Source organism: Podarcis muralis, chromosome 16, assembly GCF_964188315.1.
Source record: "Podarcis muralis chromosome 16, rPodMur119.hap1.1, whole genome shotgun sequence".
NCBI lineage: Eukaryota > Metazoa > Chordata > Lepidosauria > Squamata > Lacertidae > Podarcis > Podarcis muralis.
Window position 1 is genome coordinate 12319757 of NC_135670.1, and position 22690 is coordinate 12342446.

General features: G+C 44.6%; 2 protein-coding genes across 6 annotated transcripts in view; one reads left to right on the forward strand and one right to left on the reverse strand.

The window, feature by feature from the left end:
* Positions 1–22690, forward strand: part of MACROD1 (mono-ADP ribosylhydrolase 1) — a 311595-nt gene that overhangs the window by 32062 nt on the left and 256843 nt on the right. The window lies entirely within an intron of this gene.
* FLRT1 (fibronectin leucine rich transmembrane protein 1) overlaps positions 10977–22690 on the reverse strand; it is a 159662-nt gene continuing 147948 nt past the window's right edge. For all 3 annotated transcript variants that reach the window (XM_028709918.2, XM_028709917.2, XM_028709916.2), the window contains 2 exons: positions 15125–15482; positions 10977–13229 (listed from right to left, as the gene is read on the reverse strand). In XM_028709918.2, the coding sequence (XP_028565751.1) occupies positions 11544–13229; positions 15125–15430 (1992 nt within the window). In that variant the 5' untranslated portion in view covers positions 15431–15482 and the 3' untranslated portion in view covers positions 10977–11543. The remainder of the gene's footprint in view (positions 13230–15124; positions 15483–22690) is intronic.

Sequence of the window (22690 nt, forward strand, 5' to 3'; positions counted from 1 at the left end):
TGAATTTATGCCATGATTTATGTTTTCAAATTTTGTAAATCGCATGGGGGCTCCATACATGTCAAGCAACTCATAAACTGAAATAATACCATTAATAATAATGGGTTTTTAAGGTTACAACCCTAAAATTGTCATCTGGAGCTGTTACTGGGTCATGACCTGAATTATATTCATATCTGTATGTGACCCACACCCACCCTTGTCCTTCTCCTCCTCCTATCATTTTCTTACTCTTTGTTTTCAGTTGAAAACAATATCGCTTAAATAATTGTTGTAGTTGGGTGTCTTATGTAAAAATCTTTTGTAAATTAAAAGTGTTTTTTAAAGTGATTTTTTAAAAAAATAAATAAATCCCCATGTCTGACACCCTGGGTTTGTTGGAGAAAAGGTGATATATAAATGTGAGAAATCAATCAATCAATCAATCAATCAATCAATCAATCACTTGCCCCCAATTTCCTGCTTGGATTGTTTTAGCACAGTGGGTCTAATTCAGCCAAGCTAGTCCCTCCAGTTTAACTTTCATCTCCATTCTGTCAATTTGCCCTGCAAGGTTGTTTCCCACAAACCGCACCATATGTGATATCAGGTAAGAGCATGAGTCTGAAAAAGCGCAGTCATACTGCCAAATGTTAGTGTGAATGCTTAAGGAAATGTTTGAGTCAAGCGGAAACAGACCCACAGTTATGTTTGTTGAACTACATGCAAGGATAGGAGAGTAATGTTATAGTACACCAATTACAGATTTGTATATATTGTAACATTGCAAAGACACTGAATGCTGTCCATCCTCCCAAATTTCCCTTTACATTTGTGTCTAGTGTGTTTCATGAGTCCACCAGCAGCACCAGCACCAAGTGACACCACCAAGACTGCTATCAAAGTTAAATCTTTTCTATTTTATTCCAAGAAAGGGCAAGGAAAGATTTTTTTTTGTTTTTATAATTATCATTTTTTTAAACTTGTACTTTTAAAATGCTTTTGTTTTTCTATGAAAAACAAAAAACAAAAAAGGGACTAAGGGAACTTGTGACACATTCATTTTTTGAAACATTTTGAAAATTTTTCAAGGCACCTAAAACGAGAAGGAGGCCAAAGGAGTGCACTTTGGTTTCTCTGAAGACGAAAAAGGGGGAAACGGGGGGAGGAGAAACACCCTTATTATTTTGGCGGAGAGTCTAGGGTGGGGATTCGCCCACAAGCAGCTCAGCAAAGCAAAGGAACGGGTGTAGCAGGTAGTTGGACCAAAAGAAGTGGCTGATGAGCAGAAAGATGCTTGTCTTGTCTGACATTGTCTTTCAACCAACATAGACCAGCTTGATCCTAGCCAGTTTTTGCAAAGGTCTTCCTTAACAGTTGGGGGAAATTGCAGTGCAATGAGTTTTTTTCCTCCCCATACCCCCAGTGCTCATTGTAGGATCATGGCCAATGGTGTATCTCCTCTCCTACCTTGGCCTTTCACCCCTGGCACTGATTGATGATTTTAATCCTACCACATAATCCATTACTGGCAGACATTTTTGCCATTCTATTTAAAAAACAAAACAAAAAGCCACACACATACATGTGGGCAACAGGAACAGTGGAAGCAGGTCATTTTCTTTCCAGTTTGTTGGAGGCCGCTGTGTGTTTTTGCTTGTTGTTAAAGAGAGCTCGGTTGCCTTCTGGCAAGATGGTGGGAGGGAGCTGTTGGCCTGGAACCCAGCCATTGTTAAAACAAAATTAAGAAGAAAGCAGGTTGGGGACACACCATCTCGGAGATTCAGATTTCACAGTTAGCCTTGTCTTCTGCTTGTGCGCACGTGCAAGCTTTCAGAACTGGCTGGTGATGCTTGGCTGCTGTCAGATGCCAGCATCGTCTGTAGATCCAGATTGTGGGATTTTTTTCAGCTTAGACCAGGCAGCCAAAGAAGAGGGAGGAGGCGGCGGCATGGAACTGTCCCTCTTTCCTCTGTTGCACCAAGTTTTCCCTGGCTCCAGATAACAACCAGCCTGGCCTTCTGATAAGAGAGCAATCCCATAGTCTATACACCTTCTTCCATATCAGACCAACTGTGACCTGTTGCGAGGAAGCCAGGATCATTGCGCGTAAACACTTGCTTCCCACTTCCATCCTGCCTTAGCCACCAGGACCCCAGCATTGGGCTTCTATCTATCTCTCTAAAATCAACACAGGTGTTGAGTTCCTTCAAGCCAATCCAGCTTCCAGATCCCTGCTGGTTGGGTTCCTTCCTGTCCACTGAGGTCCTGACCTCTTCCTCATTGCCTCCTCCCCTCAGGGAACTGATTTTAGCACCCATCGGACATGTATAGAAGATGTCCGAGGATGTCATAGATGTTGCAGATTGGCATGATCAGGGCTGGGCTGTGTGTGCACCTTGGGAAATGTTGAACCAGGCCTACTTCCTTTCCCAGGGAAGCTAGAGAACACACCCAGTGCCTGAATATTCACTCTGCTATAATTTTCCCAACCTGACAAAATGGCAAGAGCAGGCAAATGTTTAACACTGTCGGCTCTCAGTGTACCCCAGTACCATCTGCCTCTTGAGGGTGACCCCAAAACATTTGTGGGTAGCATATAATGAACTTGTACATTAATCCTGAATGTAAAGCAAATAACAAGCCAGGGAAACAAAAGTGTGAGGCCTCTTTGACCCAGGAAAAACAAAATCCCACAATCCCCACCTTCTGCCATGTTGCCATTTGAAACTATTCCAGTATTATGATCAGTTTCCCACTTTTACCTTTAAAGAAACGGTAACATTTTTGTCTCTAGGCAATACTGGGATAGATGGAGCAGTGATCTGACTTGATGTATCAAATAGGTTGCACATGAATTCCTTCTGTTTTCAGCCTACACACCAAAGTAGAATGGTGGCTGGTACCCATCAGAACTGATAGGGCATGAGGCGGGGAGCCCAACAGTAGGGGGAGCCAGAGCCAATGACAGGCAGAACCCACTAAGTCTAGTTTTGTCCCCATTCTCTTCCCTGCTGAGTTCTGCAAGGGCAATACTGAGGCTGAGGAGGAGGAATATGGCAGGTGAGGGCTGCCCCCTGGGCTGGTTGTAAGTAAATACACAGACATGTAGATAGGAGTGCAGACTGAGGTTAGTGGGGCACTGCCACTTTTGTCCTAATGGAGAAGCTTCCACTTGTGCTACCTCTTGTTAGCAGTGTGTTTGACATGCCAACTTTGTGACAGATGCATGCAATTGCAAGGATTATCATAGGGGTGGCAGGTTGGTACCTGTCTCATGTTTGCCAATATTAACTGGATTAATCTTGAGACATGTCTGCCTGTTCAAAGCACTCAGGATTGGAGGATGTTCACTTCAAATATACAGACTCCTGCAAAGTAGAAATCTTGTGTTACAAAGGATTATAAAAAGTCACAGGATGGACTAGAAGTGGCAATTCTTTATACCAGGTCAAAGTTTAGGGAGCCCCTTTGCTCTACTTCTTAGGTTAGGTGGGATTCTTAAAATTGTTGTGATTGCATGCCTGTAGGATATCATATGGTGGATCTCATGCAAAATCTGTTACTTGGCAACACTTCCTACATACCCTTTTACAAAGGGAGGGAGGCGAGTGTTTAGTCCTTTGTGCATCCCTGTCATATCAGGAATCTTTCCTCTTTCTGTCTAAAAAGACTTTGGAGGGACTAAAGATATAGGCCTGAAATACTGAAGGTTAGACTAGAAGTGGCCAGTAAATGAAGAGCAAAATTGCTTTTGGAGGAAAGGAAAAATGGAGGCCAAAAAGAACATAGCTTCCTTCAGATTCAGTGATTTCCAAAACATGTCTGGATTAGGAATGTGGAATAATACATGATTCGGTTAATATTTAAAAATAAACCATGTTGAATTCACACTTTTTGAAAAACAGTGCAAACCAACCACAGCCATCCTTTGAAATCCACACTTCTCTAAATTTGATGATGCAGTTCTCCAGCCAAGTACAAAAATGCATATACAGGGGTAAAATGTACATAAAAATTCTTACATTAGTGAAAATAACATACAAAATGCATTATATTAAGGAACATTTCTTTGCAAAAATGTGTAAGTCAAAACTTCACACAAAAATAGGAAAAATTAGGAAAAATTCACAATATAATGCTTGATGAATTCTCACGAGGACTTAAAAAAATAAATCCAGAAATTTTGATGGAAGTGTGGACTGAATTTAAAATTGGAAAAGTAAGAAACTTGGAGAACTGAAAGTGACAGATTTGTCTATTTCTATCTGGGATAGGAGATCAGTAGAATAAAGAGGGAAGTGGAATTAAGAGCAATGGTTTTCAGGACAAAACTTCTCTGTGTGTATATATGTATGTAAGCGCACACACCTCACTTGCAGAATAGTTAAGTGTTCTTCCACTGAGGAAGTGGAGAGCCCAAGGCAGCTGTCAAGTTGGATGGGATGGACAGAACAAATAGCTGAGTCTGCTTGATGGGTAATGCTGCCTTGCAGGGACGATGGATTGGAAGTTGTGCCATGGGCTCCCTTGACCAGACTGGCTTTCTCAGCCTCTTTTGTGTGCTGCTGTCAGCTTTAACTATTTTCCCTCTGCAGACAGAATGCCTTGGTTTTACTTAAGGGACAGCAAAACCTCTCTTATTTCCAAAGACAGTTTTATCCAGTTGTAGTCTGAGTCACAGTAGACCCCCTGAAGTCACTGAACATGGCTAACGTAGGTTCATTAATCTCATTGGGCCTACTCGAAGTAAAACTTAGTTGGATACAGCCCAGAGTTTCCCCCTTTTCTTCCCCATGCTCTATGGAAGGTTTCTGATTTGTTTCTGATATCGCTTTGCTTTTCTGAGCAGCTTATGTGCATGCAGGGTTCTTAGTTTTCTCTCAGTGACAAAGCAGATATCCAAATGAATGCTTATTATTATGATGGGGGGGCATGCATGCTAATTTGTTGCAGATGGGAACATGCATCGGAATGCATCCCACACTGGTGGCAAAAAAACAGTGCTGGTGGATCTATGTGCTTGCATTCGCTTTCAGATTATTTTTTCAGTCTCCATTTCCCAGATATCTGCCCTGCCCAACAAAAAGCAAATGGGCTGGAATCTAATATACAGTAGGTATTAGTGGATCAGCCAGTAGTGCTTTCTATTATTTTCTCGTTTCCACTCTTAACTTCAGTTCTCCTAATTCCCACATCATGTTTGTGATTCTTTCTTTTTTTAAAAAAAATAGCCCTAATGAAAATTCATCAACATTTCTCTTTATATCATCATTTGGGTGTGCAATTTCCCCTAATATTCAGGGTTTTACAAAGCGATTCCCCCTAACATAATGCATTTTAGCATGTTTTCACTAATATATACTGTACATCTTTAGGCACACAGTGGGCCTTTTTGTACACATTACTTGGCTGGAGAACTGCATTGCAAATTTTTTGGAGAAGTGCACATTCTGAAGTATGCCTATTTTTCAGTTCACATATTGTTTCAGAAAAGTGCTAATTAGGTAGGTTTGCCTTTAGATGCAAACTGAATCAAGTTCAAGTTCCAGCCGCAACATCCCTGAGGAACCCTCTTTGAAAATCTGAGACCTCCCATCCTCATGTCCTTAAGACCTATCTGTTGCCACATTCCGGGGAGTGGGTAGGTTGGGTTGGGAAGCCAAACTTGAGTGCGGCTTTCTTTTCCTGTTTCCCACCCCTGCCCTCTCTTGCTCACTCTCTTTTTTCTTTCTTCTTTAAAAAGCTTGCTCTCCTAAATGAAAACTTTGCAAGCTGAGCTGCAAATTGCTTGTTACTGTAAACTCTGCATGCGTGCCAGCAATGGCGCACACCAAACAACCCTCGAATCACCTGAATTAATGAGCAGCAGGGAGAGGCAGGTTTTTAAGGTGGTGGTTTTGTTTTTTTTGCATTGTGCTAAATGCATCCTCCCCAAGAGCCTGCTCACATTAGCTCTGTTTGTTAAGTACTGTATATAGAGTTAAACACTTAATAAAATTACACTTCACGGGAGGCGAGACTGACGCGTTGGGTCCAAGGCCCGGATTGTGTAAAGTGATGTTTAGCATATAAACATTAGCTGGCCTGGAGCACTCTTTTGTAATTTTTGTTGTTTGCGTTTTCCTTGTTGATGGTGTTTAATAGGAAAGAAACAAGCTACCCACCCACCCACTGCTTCTTTCCAAAATGACTTCCATGGACGGCTTGTTCCCCCCCACTGATTATTTCAGTGTGCTGCTAATGAGCTGCATAAATTTGCATACTGAGAACCAAGGATTGGGATATATAGCTAGAGAGAGGTGTGCATGCATTTTATGCAGAGTATCTGTGATTACAGAATTGGAGTTGTGAGCACCTGTCTCTTTGGACTACAGATAGTGAAACCATGGCCCTCCAGATGCTGCTGGATTCCCACCATCCCTGACCACTAGGTCATTCTGGGTGGGGCTGATAGGATTTGGAGTCTTAACAGCATTTTTTTTCCTTACAGGGGGAAGGGCACAGATTCCCCACTCTTGGGGCACTTGGTCTGTTCCAGAAATGTGACTTCTCCCACCTAGGCTTTATTACTGCCCGCCTGTGCTCTCCATTAGATCCTGCCTGAGTTGCCTGACATTTTGCTGTTTTCCAAGAGATTAATGGTGTCGTCCTTGTTTCTTGTTGCATTCCTTTTCTCTCTCTCCCTTATTTTATTTTGCTTCATTTCCCCTTCTTCAATCTAGGACAGTTCCTCTTTGCGACTGTGCTGATCTTGGCACAACTGCCTTGTGCAAAGCTCTGCACAGGAATAGTGAGGTTACCTGGGGGGCGGGGTGCCACTGTTGCTTGGAAATACATGACAAGGTGTCTCCTTGTTAACTAGGCTTACTCGTGGGCAAGCATACCAGTGGCAGACTTGGGGCTGCCAAATTTCAGCAGTGCCCTGTGTGATGCTAAAATTCAGCCTCTCCCACTCCATTCTACAGCATTGTTCCTGCAGCGCAGTGCCCAGCGTGACCACACCAGTTGCACTACACTAAAACCACCTTTGGGCACACCAGCTTTCCATTTCAACCAGAAAGCTAAGAAGACAGTGCTCTCTTGCAGTTGGTTTATTTGCTTTAAAGAGACTGATGGAAGGCACGCTCTAATTTTACACCCAAGAAGGGCCATGGGAGGTTTTTTTAGTACATGCTTAGCTTGGCATGGTGAAATCCCTTGCCTGTGTTTCCACGACACCTCATCTAGTTCTTTCTCCCAGTTAAGGTATCCACCCTATTTAAAGTATTTTCAAGGCAGCTTACACAGTTTAAGATTAAACAAGACACTATCTGGGGTTGCTAGACTGCAACCTAGGTTGCTTCCAGATGTGGTCTTAATTTGCAAACGGATCATTTGCAAGTTTTTAAAATAAAAAAAACCCACTTAATATTTTCCCTGGAAAGAGTAAATCCAGATTAAATGGGGGGTGGGGGTGGGGTAAAATGAGCTGGGATTTTGAGGCAAATTACACTGTACAGATGCTGCAAGGGGGGAAAAAACCTCTGCATCTGTGAGGAGCACCAACCTCACAATAAACATGTCTGGAAATACCCCTAGAGAAGCAGTATTTGCCTTGAATTTTTACCATGTACATCATACATAGATCTGCAGTGTAAAAAAAGAAGAAGTCTGGATTCTTCTAAATTTGAGCTCCCAACACAGATAAGCACTAGAGCTTTACGAAGCTGAAAAAACCCACAGGCTTCCTTGGACGTATTAGGAAAGTGTCTTATCTCACTCTGTTTCCTAACCTGTGACATGTATATTGCTATACATAGCAATAGATGGGGACTAGAGTCTTGCACGGCTGGAACATCTGGTATTAAATGTAAGCCTGCTATAGGCCATTATGATAGGAGCACACCTCTATCCCTGGTTTTCTGTGCATAGAACTGGCAATTTTAGAGCAGAAAACAATTTCAGTCTGATACAGGAAGTGCCAATAAGGACTGTGTTAGAAGACGGTGCAAAAGTCAGTTAAGCCAAAGGCACTGTGGGATAAATTGGTAAATCTAGAGGGGAACTGCAACCCAGAGAGGGATGCGTTTCTCATTGCGGGAGTTGATGGACACAAATGCCATTCTGCTGATAATTGGCCAGGCTTTTAATGTTTTCCCTTTTCTGAGTGTTCATTGCCCACCCTGCTTCCTCAGTCACTTTGTTTTGTCACAAGCCCCTTGAAATGCATTTTTCCTCCCCTGAACAGTTATTGTTGCTATTAAGGAATGCCGGGCTGTCAGAGAGCCCCGCTGGCCAGGAGAAGGAATCCCACTGAAAGATGCCTCTAATGGCGTGTTTATTGCCTTGCTCTCCAGTTAGCCAGCTAATCCCATTTATTGCCATTTGCAGAAATTAAGGGGTTGAAACACTGCACATTCTTGTACACAGCAGAAGGCGTGCAAAAAGAGAGAAGCTGCATGTCGAATGACACCTAAAGTGACTTCTAATTACTTTCCTCCATGAGTTTGTTTTGCTTGTCAAGATCAGGATCTTGGAGTGGGGGAATACTTTAAATTCTACCCAAACCTAACTAGAGGTCAGGCCTGCACAACTTGCAACCCAGCAAGTCAAACAGTGGCAACTGGTCACTGCTGGATCTGGGGGGGGGGGGCGGGCCCAAGGGGACCACCAGAGGTGGATCCAACTGGTTATGTCCCCCCCCCGCCCCATTCTCTTGCCTTCGAAAGGTACTGTACTGTGGGTGCTAAAGTAACACAATGCAATTACTTGAAACACAGTCTCCTGGCTGTATATGGTGGTATGGTGGCCCACAAGGAACTTTTAAATTATCGTTTTTGCTGCCTACTTTGGACTATAAAAATTGGTGTGAAGGTGGTGTTGGGTTCAAGACTTTGGCAGGTCACTTTATGTAACTGCTGGGCGACATTTGGTATGAAGTTGTTCCAACCCTGGCCTAGGGCTTATGTTGGGGACTTTCTTTCCTGGAGTGAATTTATTGAGGAGGGAAGTATAGCTATATCCCCTTTGCCTGATGCTACAGAATTGCCCATCCTGTGATATGTGGGGGAAAGTATTTTCTCTCAGGACTTGAAGAAATACTTAAATATTAATGGCAAGATGTAAATTAAGATGTAAATATTAATAGCAAGATGTAAATTAAAAGGGCTCCCATAAGGGGGAACTTCTTCAATGGGGTCCTATTTCCAAAAATCTTTGTTGAACCAAAGCTAAGGTTCGTCTCACTCAGCATCCTCATTCAAATGGTAGCCAGCCCATTTGAGAAGCACATTTTGTGCTTAGCCTCTGGCACTCATAAGATATGCTACCTTTACAAATGGAGGTTCCACACAACTATCATGCTTAATAGTTCTTGATGGACTTAGCCTCCATCTGTTTTCCCCTCCCCTTCCTTGCTTCGTTATACTTTCCAGCTAAGTAACGGGTTGTATCCACCCAAGTCATTCTCTGAGTGGACCCACTCTACTGTTAGATGGGACTTAGATGGATGAGACCCAGTTCCTCACCACACCCATCCATCCTAAAAGTCTTGTGGGCCTCTTCAATCTACATCTGCACTTTTGGGGGGACAAACATGTGCAAACCTGACCATCATGTGGAACAGCAAAGCGCTCCCCTACGAATTCAGACCAGTGGTCCATCAACCAGATTCAAAGATGCACCTCCCCAAGTTGCACCAAACTTTCCCAGCCCTTTTTCCGAAAGTGCACCACCGGCAATGTGGGGATCAAATCCAGGAGCCTCACACAGACTCGGGGTATGTGCATTACTGCTCATTTCACAGCCCCTTTCTTGTAGCTCATCCTGCCAGCAATTCACAAGATCTGAAAAACTCAGTCAGGCAGACATGCAGGTTGTCATACTGGCTCAACTATAGCAAGTGGCAAAACTTTAGGTGTTTAAACAGGGTGGATGTGGGTTTGAATTTCCTTTAAGCCTCCTGATTTGAGCAGGAGAATCTCATACTAACACCTCTGCAACTTTTAAATCTGCTCTTGGGCAGGAGAAGAACCAAATTCCAACATGGGGCTGTTCAGATATCCACATTGGCCAACGTGAAGGCAGGCCACCAACCACATGTGGTGGCCATTTGCCAGGGGCTCAGTACTCCACCTGCTTTTGCCCCTTGCTTTGGATTGCCAAATAATCATAAACACCTGGCAGGCAATTGGATGTGGCCTCAAGGGCCTGCCACTGTGCCCAACACCTGCAAAAATTTATAGATTGTCAGTTGGACGCTCAAACCTTATCCCATCAGGGAGGAGGCAAAAAATAAATGCATACAGTAGGAGACCAACAGAAACCCTCAACCATCTTAGTGATGAGCTGTTGAAAAAGGCCTAGCTGGTCATTTTCTGAGATGATGCAAAAGAAAAGGACTTGAACCAAAATCCTGCTTTTCTCGTCTTTCCTTAACATCTCAAAAACCATTCACACTCTAAATGTGAACCTGAGATTCATTTAGGATTTCCAGAGCCCCCACCTTGGAAGGAACATCTTGCGAGTTGGAAGACGCTGGCCCATCTCCCATTTCCATGTCAGTTTCTTTCTTTTTTCTTTCTTTTTGCTAAAAAGACAAAGAGCTGCGTGTTGCAGTTATTCCTACAAAGAGAATATTCTTGAATGATTGTCCCAAAGGATAGATGGGTGAGGAGGTAACCAAACAGAGATTTCTCTTATGATCAGTCTGTGTTGAGCAGAAGAACAAAGTTGACGGATTCTGAGTCTTGCAGAAAGGGGCTGAGGGGAAACTTGAGTCAGGTGTGGAAGGGCAGGGGCAGGTTTGGGGTTAGGGTCTTGTTTCGGAACTCCAGAAAGATATATATATATTGCCAATGCTTATTTTGTTGTGGTGGTGGTTGTTGCTCAACTTTGCATGACAAATTTGGAACCTGTAAGGAAAGCAGAGTTATGGAATGCAAAAGGAGAAATGGAAGCAGATTCGCACGGGCCCCCTCCCCCCCTATGCAGTCAACAGTTTAGCCGCCAGGAAAGACATTTTGATGTTTTTTTATAATCTAACTCCTGAACAAAATAGAGGATTTATACAGGAAGAAAGATAAAACAGGTAGCATTTTTGTTTTTCATTTTCACTTTCCCCCTTCCCTTCTTCCAGGTCTTCCCCCTGCCCCCCTCAGGGGGAGGGGTGGGACCCAACAACAACCCAATGTTCCTTGATGGTCTGAGTTGTATGTTTATGTATTTTTTTAATCTGGTATATTAAATATAAATTATGTCTTTGCCCCACTCCATGTCTACTTTTTTTAAAACTTTTGTGTGTGTTTTTGTTGGTTTTCTACAAAATAGGCTTTGTTTTTGTTTGCTTTTTCTTTTTTTCTTTTTTTTGTAAAACTTTCTTCCCCTCCCCTTTTGTTCCACCTGGTTCTGCTTGGAAAATAGTTTTTGTGTTTTGCCATTTTTTTCCCACCTTGGCAAAAAAACAAAACCTTGGTGTACATGTTTGTGTGTGTGGATAGGGAGGGGGGGTAAAAACAGAGAAGTGGCTGGGCAGTTGAGGGGATCAGGAGGGATGTATGTGAGAGGAGGGAGGGGATTCTACATCATGTATACGAGTAGTCTATGTCTGGAATTCCACCGTCTCTGTACCCACGGGTTGTGCCGTAGCCGATGGTGTGGGTGCTTTTGTAAAGACTGGTTCCATTGGATGGGAATATGGTATGGATGACGTACTCCTCCTTTGCCCGGTGCGGGTTGATTGGAAGCATCTGCAACCCGGGGCCTCTGATTTCCAGGATGGAGTTGTCCTTCTTGGTGCCCGACTCCACATAGTCATCTTTCTTCCGACTGCCTCGCTCCCGTGTCAGCAGCTCTCCCGTCCGGTGGACATACCAGCAGATGGCAGCCAAGACTAGGAAGAGGAAGACCAAGGACACCGCCCCGCCAATGATCCCTGCCAACGGCAGCCCGGCCATTGGGTCCATGTTTTGCTCATGGTTGAGGGTGGTGGTGGGGCTGTACATGTCTGCTGTCTCGGCCTTGGCACACACTGGGGTCTCATCAGGCACATAGGTGCTGCCCGTCTCCATGGTGACCATGCAGATGATATAGGTGGACTTGGGCTCCAGGGCTGTCAGCAAGTACTCTGTCTTGTCGCCTTGTACCAGGGTCTCTGTGATGGAGCCCACGGCCGGGCTGTGGCCCAGGCGCAACCAGCTCAGGCGGAAAGAGGCTGCCGGGAGCATTGCCTTCCAGCTGATGCGGATGCTGTCAGCGGTTAGCGGCTTGACGTTCAGAATCAGTGCTTTGGCTCCAGCGCCGGTGGCCATTGGGTAGTCAACATTGGAATCTGGCAGTTGGATGCCAGGCCTCTTGGCCTTGAGGGTGAAAAGGGAGCCCTGCGGGGTTGTGACGGCGGCATTGCTGGCAGTCGTCTTGGCTGCCACCACCACTCCCGAATTGCTCTGCGGGCCCACGTCAAAGCACTCATCCATCTCATTGGTAATGTCCTTGATGGCCATGCCTCTGACCTTATCGGGGCCTTGGCACATCAGCCCTCTCACATTCACCACAGCAGCCCGGGCCTTGACCCAGTCCCTCAACCACATGAGGTTACAGCCACAGTACCAGGGGTTGTTCCTCAGCAGGAGCTGGGAGAGACTGTCAAGGTCATCAAAGAGACCCTTGGGCAGAGTGGTCAGGTTGTTGTTGGACAGGTCCAGCTTCTCCAGTTCCCTCATCTTGGAAAGGGTGTTGTAGGGGATGTGGCTGATGGCATTGTCTTGGAGGTACAGCTTTTGCAGATGAGCGCTGGGCAGGTTAAGAGGTGGGGCTGCCAGAGAGTTGCGCACCAGCGAGAGCTCGCTGAGGTTCTGGAGGCGGCTGAAGGTGTCGTCTGCAATGCGCTGGTTGGCCAAGAGGTTGCCATCTAGCACCAGGCGCCGCAAGCTGATCAGCCCCTTGAAGGCATGGAGGGGGATGGTGGATATGCGGTTGTCGTCCAGCCTCAGTTCCTCCAGGGTGCGGGGCAGGCCAGAGGGGATGCTGCTGAGGTGGTTGCGAGAGAGGAAGAGCAACTTGAGGCGTGTGCTGTCCGCAAAGGCATCGTCTTCAATGCTGACAGTGGAGACGGAGTTGTCGTCCAGGTGCAGCTTCTCCAGGAGAGGGATGCGCGCCAGGGAGTCTCGGGCGATGGTTCGGACGTTGTTGTCCTGGAGGTGAAGTTCCCGCAACGAACGGGGCAGATTGATGGGGAACTCATCCAGGTCATTTTCATAGAGGTAGATGACCTGATGGGAATTGAATTAAGAGGAAATTCAACAGGGCAGAAGTAGAGAATGGAAATGGTGTGCAAGTTTTTGTTTTTTTAAAAGCTGCATTTAACAGTTCCTCAAACCTGAGCAATTTGGGTTCCAGTTAGTCCATATTAAAATGCCTGTCATCAGTCTAGAAATCATGAACTTACCACAAGGAAAAGGTGTTTAAATTATTACATTTTTTAAAAAATAGGACTTGGCATTAAACAGGCAAGGGAACTTGAGCTTCAAAGCTAGTGTGTAAATTCCAATCCTGTGCTAAAAATCAAAGTATGCTGCTAAACATACCCCAGAACCCTTCTCAAAACCAAAAATCCACATGGAATCTAAAATGTGAATATATTTTGAATTCCAACATGGATTTGGGTGTATCTACTCAAAATAAAAAAAAGAAAAGGTTTAATCTCTAGCCCCAAACATTTTCTCCAAAGTCTAAGGACCTGGACCAATTGGGCACTGTGGGAACCTGCCTTTCATGGGGTCGGACCGCACTGGTGCATCTAGCCCAACATTACATAATTTAGGAGCGGGGAACCTGTGACCTTCCTGATATTTCTGGAATACAACTGCCATCAACCCTAACCATTTTGGTTGGGGCTGATGGGAGTCCAACAACTCCCAATTCTGGTGTATTCCCATTAGTAGTGGCACTTTAAGGCCTTGGACAAATTAGAGGTATTTCTTGGCCTCTGCTCCTTGATATCCTTTTAACTGAAGATGAAAAACATTGAACCAGAGCCAAAAAAATTTAAATACAACATTTAAAAATAATTAAAAACAATAAAATTTAAAAACAGATGCAATCAAATCACTTCGGGATAGGCCAGTCAAAACACAAACATTTTCAGCAGGCGTCTATAAGTCTGCTATTAATATTTCATGGGCTGGGCTTCACATTTAGGAACATAGGAAGCTGCCTTTTATGAGGTCAGATCATTGACCCACCAAGTGCAATATTGTCTATATTGACTGGCAGCAGCTGATGAGGGTTGGAGACAGGAGTCTCTCCTAGCCCTACTGGAGATTCCACTGTGGATTGAACATGGGACCTTCTGCATGCAAAGCAGATGCTCTACCACTGAGCTACAGCCCCCATCCCATGCATTGTAAATTTATGGCAAAACAAGCACAAACATTAATTCAGTGTGAGCTGATGAGGGGTCATAGCCCAGTGTGTGCTGGGGGATCTCAGTTTCAATCCCTGGCATCTCCTATTCAAAGGCTCAGGTAACAGTTGATGCAAATGACTCTTCCTTCTCAGACCCTGGAGAGCTGCTGCCAGTCAGAGCAGGCAATAGTGAGTGAGGTCTAATCTCAGATAAGGCAGCTTCTGATACTGTCGCATTTACCTGGCAATTTTGGCATGTTGGTCTTGTGATATTCCAGTGCTTGTTTTAAGTTCTGAAACAGCACGTCCTGAAAACTTCTGCAAATCGGTAATTTGAAAGAATTGGGATGCAATGGCAAGTCACCATGATGGCAAGTCACACTAAGACAGCCTTCCCCAACCAGGTGTCCTCTACTTATTTTTGGACTCCCATCAACCCTGGCCACTGGCCATGCTGGCTGCAGCTGATGCAAGTTTGGTCCAGCCACATCCAGAGAGCAACATGTTGGGAAAGCCTGTATTAGAGTGTCCACAAGACTGTAGTTCAAGACACCAAAGTCTGAGCAAAACATTATCAGGTTAATCCTTGGGGAGGGGGAAAGTGTCCATCAACGTAAGTTTCATAAACCAAAGATTTCTACAGCTACTATTTAAGAATTCTGAAGGGGAGAAAAAGTTGGGTCAAGCCAAATTCAGCCCCAGCTCATTAATGAAGATCAGCCACCCTCTTTCCAAAAATAAAGTCCCCCGGTTGTACAACCTGAACATTTAGCTTTTTCTTCAAGGTGGAGGGGATGCCGGCATTGTTGATCTGATTGTTCTGCAGGTATAGGGTGGTGGCATCATCCGGGATGTCAGCTGGGATGGAGGTCAGGCCCCGGTCATTGCAATAAATGAAGCCGTTGTCACAGCGGCAAACAGATGGGCAGGTGGTGCTGTCAATCACTTCGCTCAGGAAGGCAACCAGGCCGTAGCAGAGGAACAGCCAGTCACGCAAGTCCATGGCAGCTGCTGTTGTCACCACGGTGGCTGTCACCACAGCGGCTGTGGGTGAGGTGGTCGCCATGGTTCGCAGGGGTGGGTGGTGCTAGGCTGTCCTGCGGTTAGGCTTTTGGAACCTGCAGATGGAATGTTTTTATTTTATTTATAGTCTTGTTTTTTTGTTTTGAGGTCTCAAGGTGAAAAGATGCAGGGGGAGCCTAGCACCCCTGCCATGCAATTAGTTTCCCTCCCTCCCTCCCTGACTACCAAGTTAACGTTTAATTCAAAACCAGGGCTTAGCTCCAGAATATGTCTTCAAATCCAGGGTTTCAACCCTAGGGTATATAAAGTGCAAACTCATTTATATATGGAAAGCCAGCATGTTATAGCAGATGTGGGATGTTGCAAAGTTCTAATCCCCACTCAGCAAGTGATCTTGGACCAATTCACTCTGTCTTAACTCAGCCTGCCTCCACAGAGTTCTTGTAATACTCGAGTAGGGGCAAAGGTAGCCAACGTAGTGCCCTCCTGATGTTCTGGAGTACAATTCCCATATTTCCTGACTGGCCATGCTGTCTGTGGCTGATGAGAGTTGTAGTCCAAAATGTCTGGAAGGCACCACCTTGAGTCCCTTAAGAACCAATGTTTTATTAAGTGATGATAATCATTTGCAGAGCGCCTTTTCCCCTCAACGCAGCATAAACCACAAACAGCACCCACATGACTTTGATTAGACTGGACTGAGTTTACTGCACAGACAATATGTGGTATTGCCTGCCCCAGACTATGCCACTTCTGACTGCAGGTGTGTCCCTCTGACCCCAGCATCAAATGTTCCTTGCTTGAAAAAAGCCAGCACTGGTTGGAGATGGCAAGGCTGAAACCCTTCTCCTTGATGCACTTGATTTCTATGGGCATTGGAAGGTTTCATTTCATGCAGGAGGAGAACTCATTCATAAAGTTTTCCCCAAGCCATGATCTGAAGTGATAAAAAGTCCAGGAAGAGTTACTGTTTGCATGCCTAAATTGTCTCCATTAGGGCCTGGAATCTGGTGCCAACATCTAGCAGGATAAATAAGCTTGGAAGAAAGGCCCCACTAAAGGTGTAAATAACTGGCACATGCTAACAACTTGTGTGAGTCAATAGACACAATGGGGAAGTTGTGTGTTAACCTTGTTAGGAAATGCCAAAGTCTGATAGCTAAGTACCTGAAAGGCTTTGAATGCCTTTTAAAACAACAACTTTAATTGGTGTGAAACCATTGATTGGATTTTTAATTGGATTTTAATCAGAGTCATGCCTTTTCCAGTGAAAGGATTTCAGTGTTGATGGTGACCTGGGCATTTGTTTTAAAGTCACAGGATCAGAAGGGTACCAGTGGAGATCATCTAGACCAGGTGCTGCGGAACTATAGCTTCCATCACCCCCTGCTGTTGGCTATGCTTACTAGGGCTGATGCTGGAGTTATAATTCCACAATATCTGGGAAAGTCAATGGTTTTCCACCCTGATCTTGACTGACTACAAAGGAGGAGGAAAAGACCATCAGAGAAGGCTGCAAGAATCTCAGCTTGGCCTGTGTGTTCATTTTGCTGGAACAACTACAGTTCTCAAATGCACAATGAGTCTTACCCAGATCCCTGCTCTGAATTTAGCCACAGTCCTGGGTTGGCCTACAAGCTTTATTCAGGTTCCTCAGCTCTACTGGCTTGCTGTGTCCTGTTCAAGACTATCTGGATAATGGAGAATGAGTTACTGACTAAGGAATCCTCCTGCATTTGGAACAGATTTCCTGCATGTGGAAATCTGCCACTTTGCCATAAACTTCAATATGCCTCCTTCCCTGCTAATCCCCTCCACCCCGAAAGAGAGAGAGCATGTAATAGAACAGGGGTGATGGCATTGCCCATGCTGTTTCTTTGCCACCTCTGACAAAAGGGTGAAACTATCTTGGTCTGTCATCTTTACAGTGCATGGTCTCTCCCCTTTTGGAGACAAAGCTTAGTTTAAGTTCTCTATGGTCCTCGACACACCTTGTACATAGATTTTTTTGTATGTGTGATTGGGATAGACCTGTCAGAGTGCTGGGCATGTCATTTGCTCGGAGATGTTAGTTGCTGAGAGCCACACTAGCAGCCAAGCACATGGTACAATGCTGGAAGTTGCCTATTGGTCTTGAGGCTGAGCCAATCGGTCACACACATGTTGGATCAAACAGCAAAGGGAGGGTGGTGGTGGTGGTATAGACTAAAAGTTGTATCCAGTGTTAGTACTACACAGAATGGACTCATTGCCATTAATGAATGCAGCCTAACAGGTCCGCTAATTTCAGTGGGTCCAGTCTTTGTTGAATACAACCCTTAATAAAATATCGAGAAGTTTCAAGTAATTTGGCAGGTCTGCTTGGGCTTTTTCAGAGACTGGCAGTCTGATTCTCTCTGTATCAACACTGCCAGTCCTTTAAGTCTTCTGTATCCACTTTCTCGCCTTTTTCCCATTTAACTTTTTATTGGGGTTGTGAGTTAAGTGGGATGGGAGTAGGACTGGGTTTTGGTAGAAAGGAAAAGGGGGTTATTAACAATCACAGTAATTTGTTTATATGCAAAACACACACACCAGACAAACACCCTGACAAGGGGAAGCAATTCGGTATTTTAAAAAATGTAGCAGGTGAATGCATTTTTTCTTTTTTTCCAAAGTATTCTCTCTTTCCTTCAACCCCCACAAAAGAAAAAGAAAACAAGGGACAAAGGCAACTTGGATCCATGGTCTCTTTGTGGACATCTTAGTGTAAATAGCACAGAAATAGCCAGATTTATATCCTGGCAGTTTGATACATATAGGCCAGGCCTCTGTATTTCTACCACCAGATTGAAAGAAAGGGAGCAGCCCTTCCACCCAATCTATAGGCGCTGCTCCCAGTGCTAAACCCTTTTGGTAGCATCTGTCAGACTGGAGAAGCGGCTTGCAGTGGCATTATAAATCCCTCTTAAGACGACCATATAGAGTGGGAAAGCTGACATGCAACAATCACAACCTCTGGGAAGCCTCAATCTTGCATACATTAAGGCCCCATTTACACCATACATTTTGAAAAGTATTGTACCATTTTTTACAGTCACGACTTCCCCCAAATAATCCTGTGAAGTGTAGTTTGCTAACTACACCAAAAGATTCATGTGTTGCCTCCTGCCACTTTGCTTTCAAGTGGGGGACTTCTAAAGTACTTATTCACCTAGTAGTTCAGCTATAGAATTTACACTCACAAATAACTTTTGTTCAGACAAATAACTGGAGGATACAAGGCTATCAGTTGCCATTAATAGCCATGGTGGCTCCGTTCTTCCTCCTCTATTGGAGGCACTTAAGCTTCTGAATACCAGTTGCTAGAGAATCACAAGTGGGGAAAGCGCTGTTATGCTCAGAGGTCCTGCTTGTGGACTTCTCACAGGCATTTGGTTGGCCATTGTGAGAACAAGATGCTGGACTAGATGGGCCACTGGCATGATCCAACAGGGCTCTTCTTAGATGATGAAGTTCACATCAGAAAATATAAGCCAGGAGTGGGCAGCCTGTGGCCCTCCGGATGCTGTTGATCACAGCTCTCACTGCCAGCATGGCCAGTGTCAGGGATGATGGGAGCTGTAGTCCAAAGAATGGAGGGCCAGAGTTTCCTCATCCCTCTAATTAGATCTATCTATCTATATCCTCATGCAGCTGTGTTGCATCTGCAGGGTTTTTTTTTTTTTTTTTTTTTTTGTAACCATGCATAATATCTCTAAGCACTTGCAGAATCAACTCAGAATTTGGGCACACCAAATCTGGTGGAGTTCCTTTTGGCGGGAGGAGGTACATAGAGGCTTGGCTATTTGACCAAAGTTGTTAGATGGCCTGAAGTGCTCTTCCCCTTCTGCTGAAAATGGAAATAGCAGCGTTTCAGGAGTTGGATGGGGGGCTGGGCGGGGGAATGAGTGCCCTTGCAGCTTCCTCACTGCTGCTCATCAGATTCCCAATTACATTGCATAAAAGACCTTTGGAGAGCAAGGGAGAAAAGGCCTGGCTTCGGAGATGGAGGCCTGAAAGGCGCCTGTCGCTTTAACCACCTCTTTTGGCTGCTCCTTTATGCCCCTGTTGTTTATATTACACGGTTTATGTAGCCTATCAAATTAAGGCCAGTAAATCGCTTTGCTTTATGGCCTCGGTTTTTATTCTCTTGGATCTCTCCCCGAGAGCGGGAAGAAAGCAAAGGAAGCAACAAAAGAGGGGGTAAGGAATGGCGGAAGGAACAAATGGAAGCTTGGCAGGGCAAAGGGATAATAGAATCATAGACCTGTAGAGTTTGAAGGGACAATGAGGATCATCTAGTCCAACTCCCTACAATACAGGAATCTTTTGCCCAATGTGGGGCTCAAACCCACGACCCTGAGATCTGTATTCTAGGGCTGTCTCCCAGCTGTCGCTCTTTTATAGAAGGGATTCACATGTCAGGAATGTAGGTATAGTGGATGAAAGGGCCTTCTAAAAACTGTTGTAATTTGGAAAATTAGGGGCCCAGAGTTATAAGAGATAAAGAACTACAGTTGTATTAATAATTAACTGAAGTTAAATACATGAAATATATTTAAGTTAAGATCAGAGGGTTGCTAAAAAATCTTGAAACAAGAATGCAGAAAAGGGGTGGTATGGGGAAGTCATGTTTTTGTTTGTTTATGTTTATGTTTTTGTTTTGCTTATTCTTTATTTATGGAAAACTAATAAAAATTTATTATAAAAAAAAAAAGATGAAAGGGCCTTGGCCCAACAAATCCACTTTAACAACAGCAGAGTTTTTGCAGTTAGAAAAGAGATGGGGAAACACAAAGAAAAGTGTGGGATGACAACAGAATGACAGGAAAACCTATAACCTCCCTTCAAACAAAGAAGAATGACTGTTTATTAGTTGTATAACCTCAGTGCAAATAAACCATTAGCGAAGAGGAAGCACTGTATAAACTCCACAAAAGCTTTGTGCAAGCAAATCAGGATGAATGCTGAATAAACAGGTTATCTAGGAAGAGGAGGATTTCAGCTCAGTAGCTGAGCATCTGCTTTGCATGCAGAAGAGTCCCCTGGAGAAAAAAAAACCCCCAAATAGGATCTCCAGGTATGGCTGGGGCAAGACCCCTGCCTGAAACCCTTGGATGCTGCTGCCAGTCAGTGTAGCCAATACTGAGCTAGTAGTCTGACTTGATATAACACAGCTTCCTAGAGGAGACTCTGGCCTATTTCTCTTGCCATAGCATTCAGTGGTGATGATGTTAGAGTGCTTCAGAGTCTTAAAGGACCTGAGTTAAGATGGGACGGAGATAAAAGGAGAGTGCTTGATAAAAGAAAAAGGAAGAGTAAAATCCCATGGTTGGGGGCTGTCTATACACTCTCCTGCACCTCCCTACAAGAAGATACTCAAACGGCTGTGCTAAGAGAAGCTGAATTCCACATCTGTAAAAGTACAGCATTGCAGCAGCGTATAGGTCAGTGGCAGAGCACCTACTTTGCATTTAGAAGGTCCCAGATTTGATTCCTGGTATTATTGGTTGAAAAAATTGGGCATCAGGTGACAGGAAGGACCCATCTTTGTCCAATACCTTGGACAGCCAGTCAAGAGCAAGCTACACTGGACAAATAGTTTGACCTGGTAGAAGGCATCTTCCTAGGCTCCACATATGCAAATAACTTATGGTCTGCATTTATCTCTCTTTGGGGGCTGAGAGACAGATGTCTGCCAAATGAAAACTTATATTTTCTTGTGCTGGGTGATTGAAACAAAAGATGCTATTGGCTCCTAAAAAGTTAGATTTTTAATTTTGTTATGCATTATGCTGTTGGGGAGTTCTGCCAGGGCCATGGCTCTGTGGCTGTAGAAGATTCCCAGTTCAATGCCTCTTCAAGTAGGACTGGGAACATCCCGTCTGTAACCCTGGATAGCCTCTGCCAGTCAGTGTGGACAATACTGAGCAAGGTGGACCAATGGGTCTGACTCAGTACAAAGCAGATTCACAAACTTCCTTCTTGTCCTGTTCCACCCATTTCTATGCAATTCTTGCAAGAACAGCTCCTTTTTGTAGCAAATAAAATACATTTAAAAGGGGTGGGGAAATGAACTCAGAGCAGAATCACTTTTTTAAAAAAATATGTAAACAGATTCATCTGTTCTCTCTCCCTGTTAATTCACTCCTTCAGTCGCTAATCCATTGCCCCAGCCTTCGTGCTCATCAAGCTGTTCTCCCAGCCCCACACCCCACCACATATGCTCCATCCATCCTCTGTCCTTCCAGCTTTGACTTTTCATCCCTGCTTCCCCCAAGCTGGGCACTCACTCATGCGGGACACTGGCAGCTTCCGCTACAGGAGGCGACACTTTACAGGGCTCCTGCGCATCCCTTTTAACCTCGGCTGAGTTAAACTCCTTCCAATGTTATTTTTTACAAGGCCCTTTTCATGGAAGATTTGAGTCGGCAAGGTGTCTTGCTGGGCCAGTGCCCATTAAATCACTAGAAACCACTCACTTGCCTTGACTTCATTATGCATTCAATTCCTCTATAAATTTTACATTTCCTTTTTCTTTCTCCCACCACCTTCTTCCACCCCCACCCCCACTTTTCTATCTCCCTCTGGCTTATTCTTACTTTGGCCATATTCTCTCCATTATGGAACATAAAATCCTTTATAGCCCAATATTTCATGGTGTCAGATAAGAGAGACCAACTGGACACGGTTTCCAGTCTTTTTGCAAAAAGCGGTGCAGATCCCACTAAAATAAAGTCACCGTGGGATTTCCCTTCATCCCTCCCCCATTCAAAACTTCCCACATTGCTGTAGACAATGTTTTTAACCTTTCAGGAGTGGCTCTGAGCCCCACAGCATGATACTGCTGCTAAGCGGGCTAATGCAATCAATCTCTGGCTGTATTAAGGGATGAGATTACTGGGAAGGGAGACAGGACTGGCTACGGATGAAGCAGGAAATATGGAGGAGATGACAGCTACAATCCTCTTCCAACACTATAGTAATCTCACCCAGCATCGGCTCAAATATTTGGGTAGTGGGGTGGTCTTTTCAGGCAAAGCCTCCTGATGGGGAGCCATCACTTTTGATCTGGAAGAGGCAGAACATGCAGTCCAATCATTTTATCAACCTGCCTTCAGCCTTCTCAAGTGCCCCAGGCAAAGGGGATAGAGCAGCCCTGTTGGGGCATCAGGCCATTACAGCACTAGGTTTGGGGCCCTCCCAACAAATGCTTCAAACAATCTGTGGAGGAGAGCTCTCTATTAGTGCCTATTAGGCACAACTGCTAAATAGAACCTTC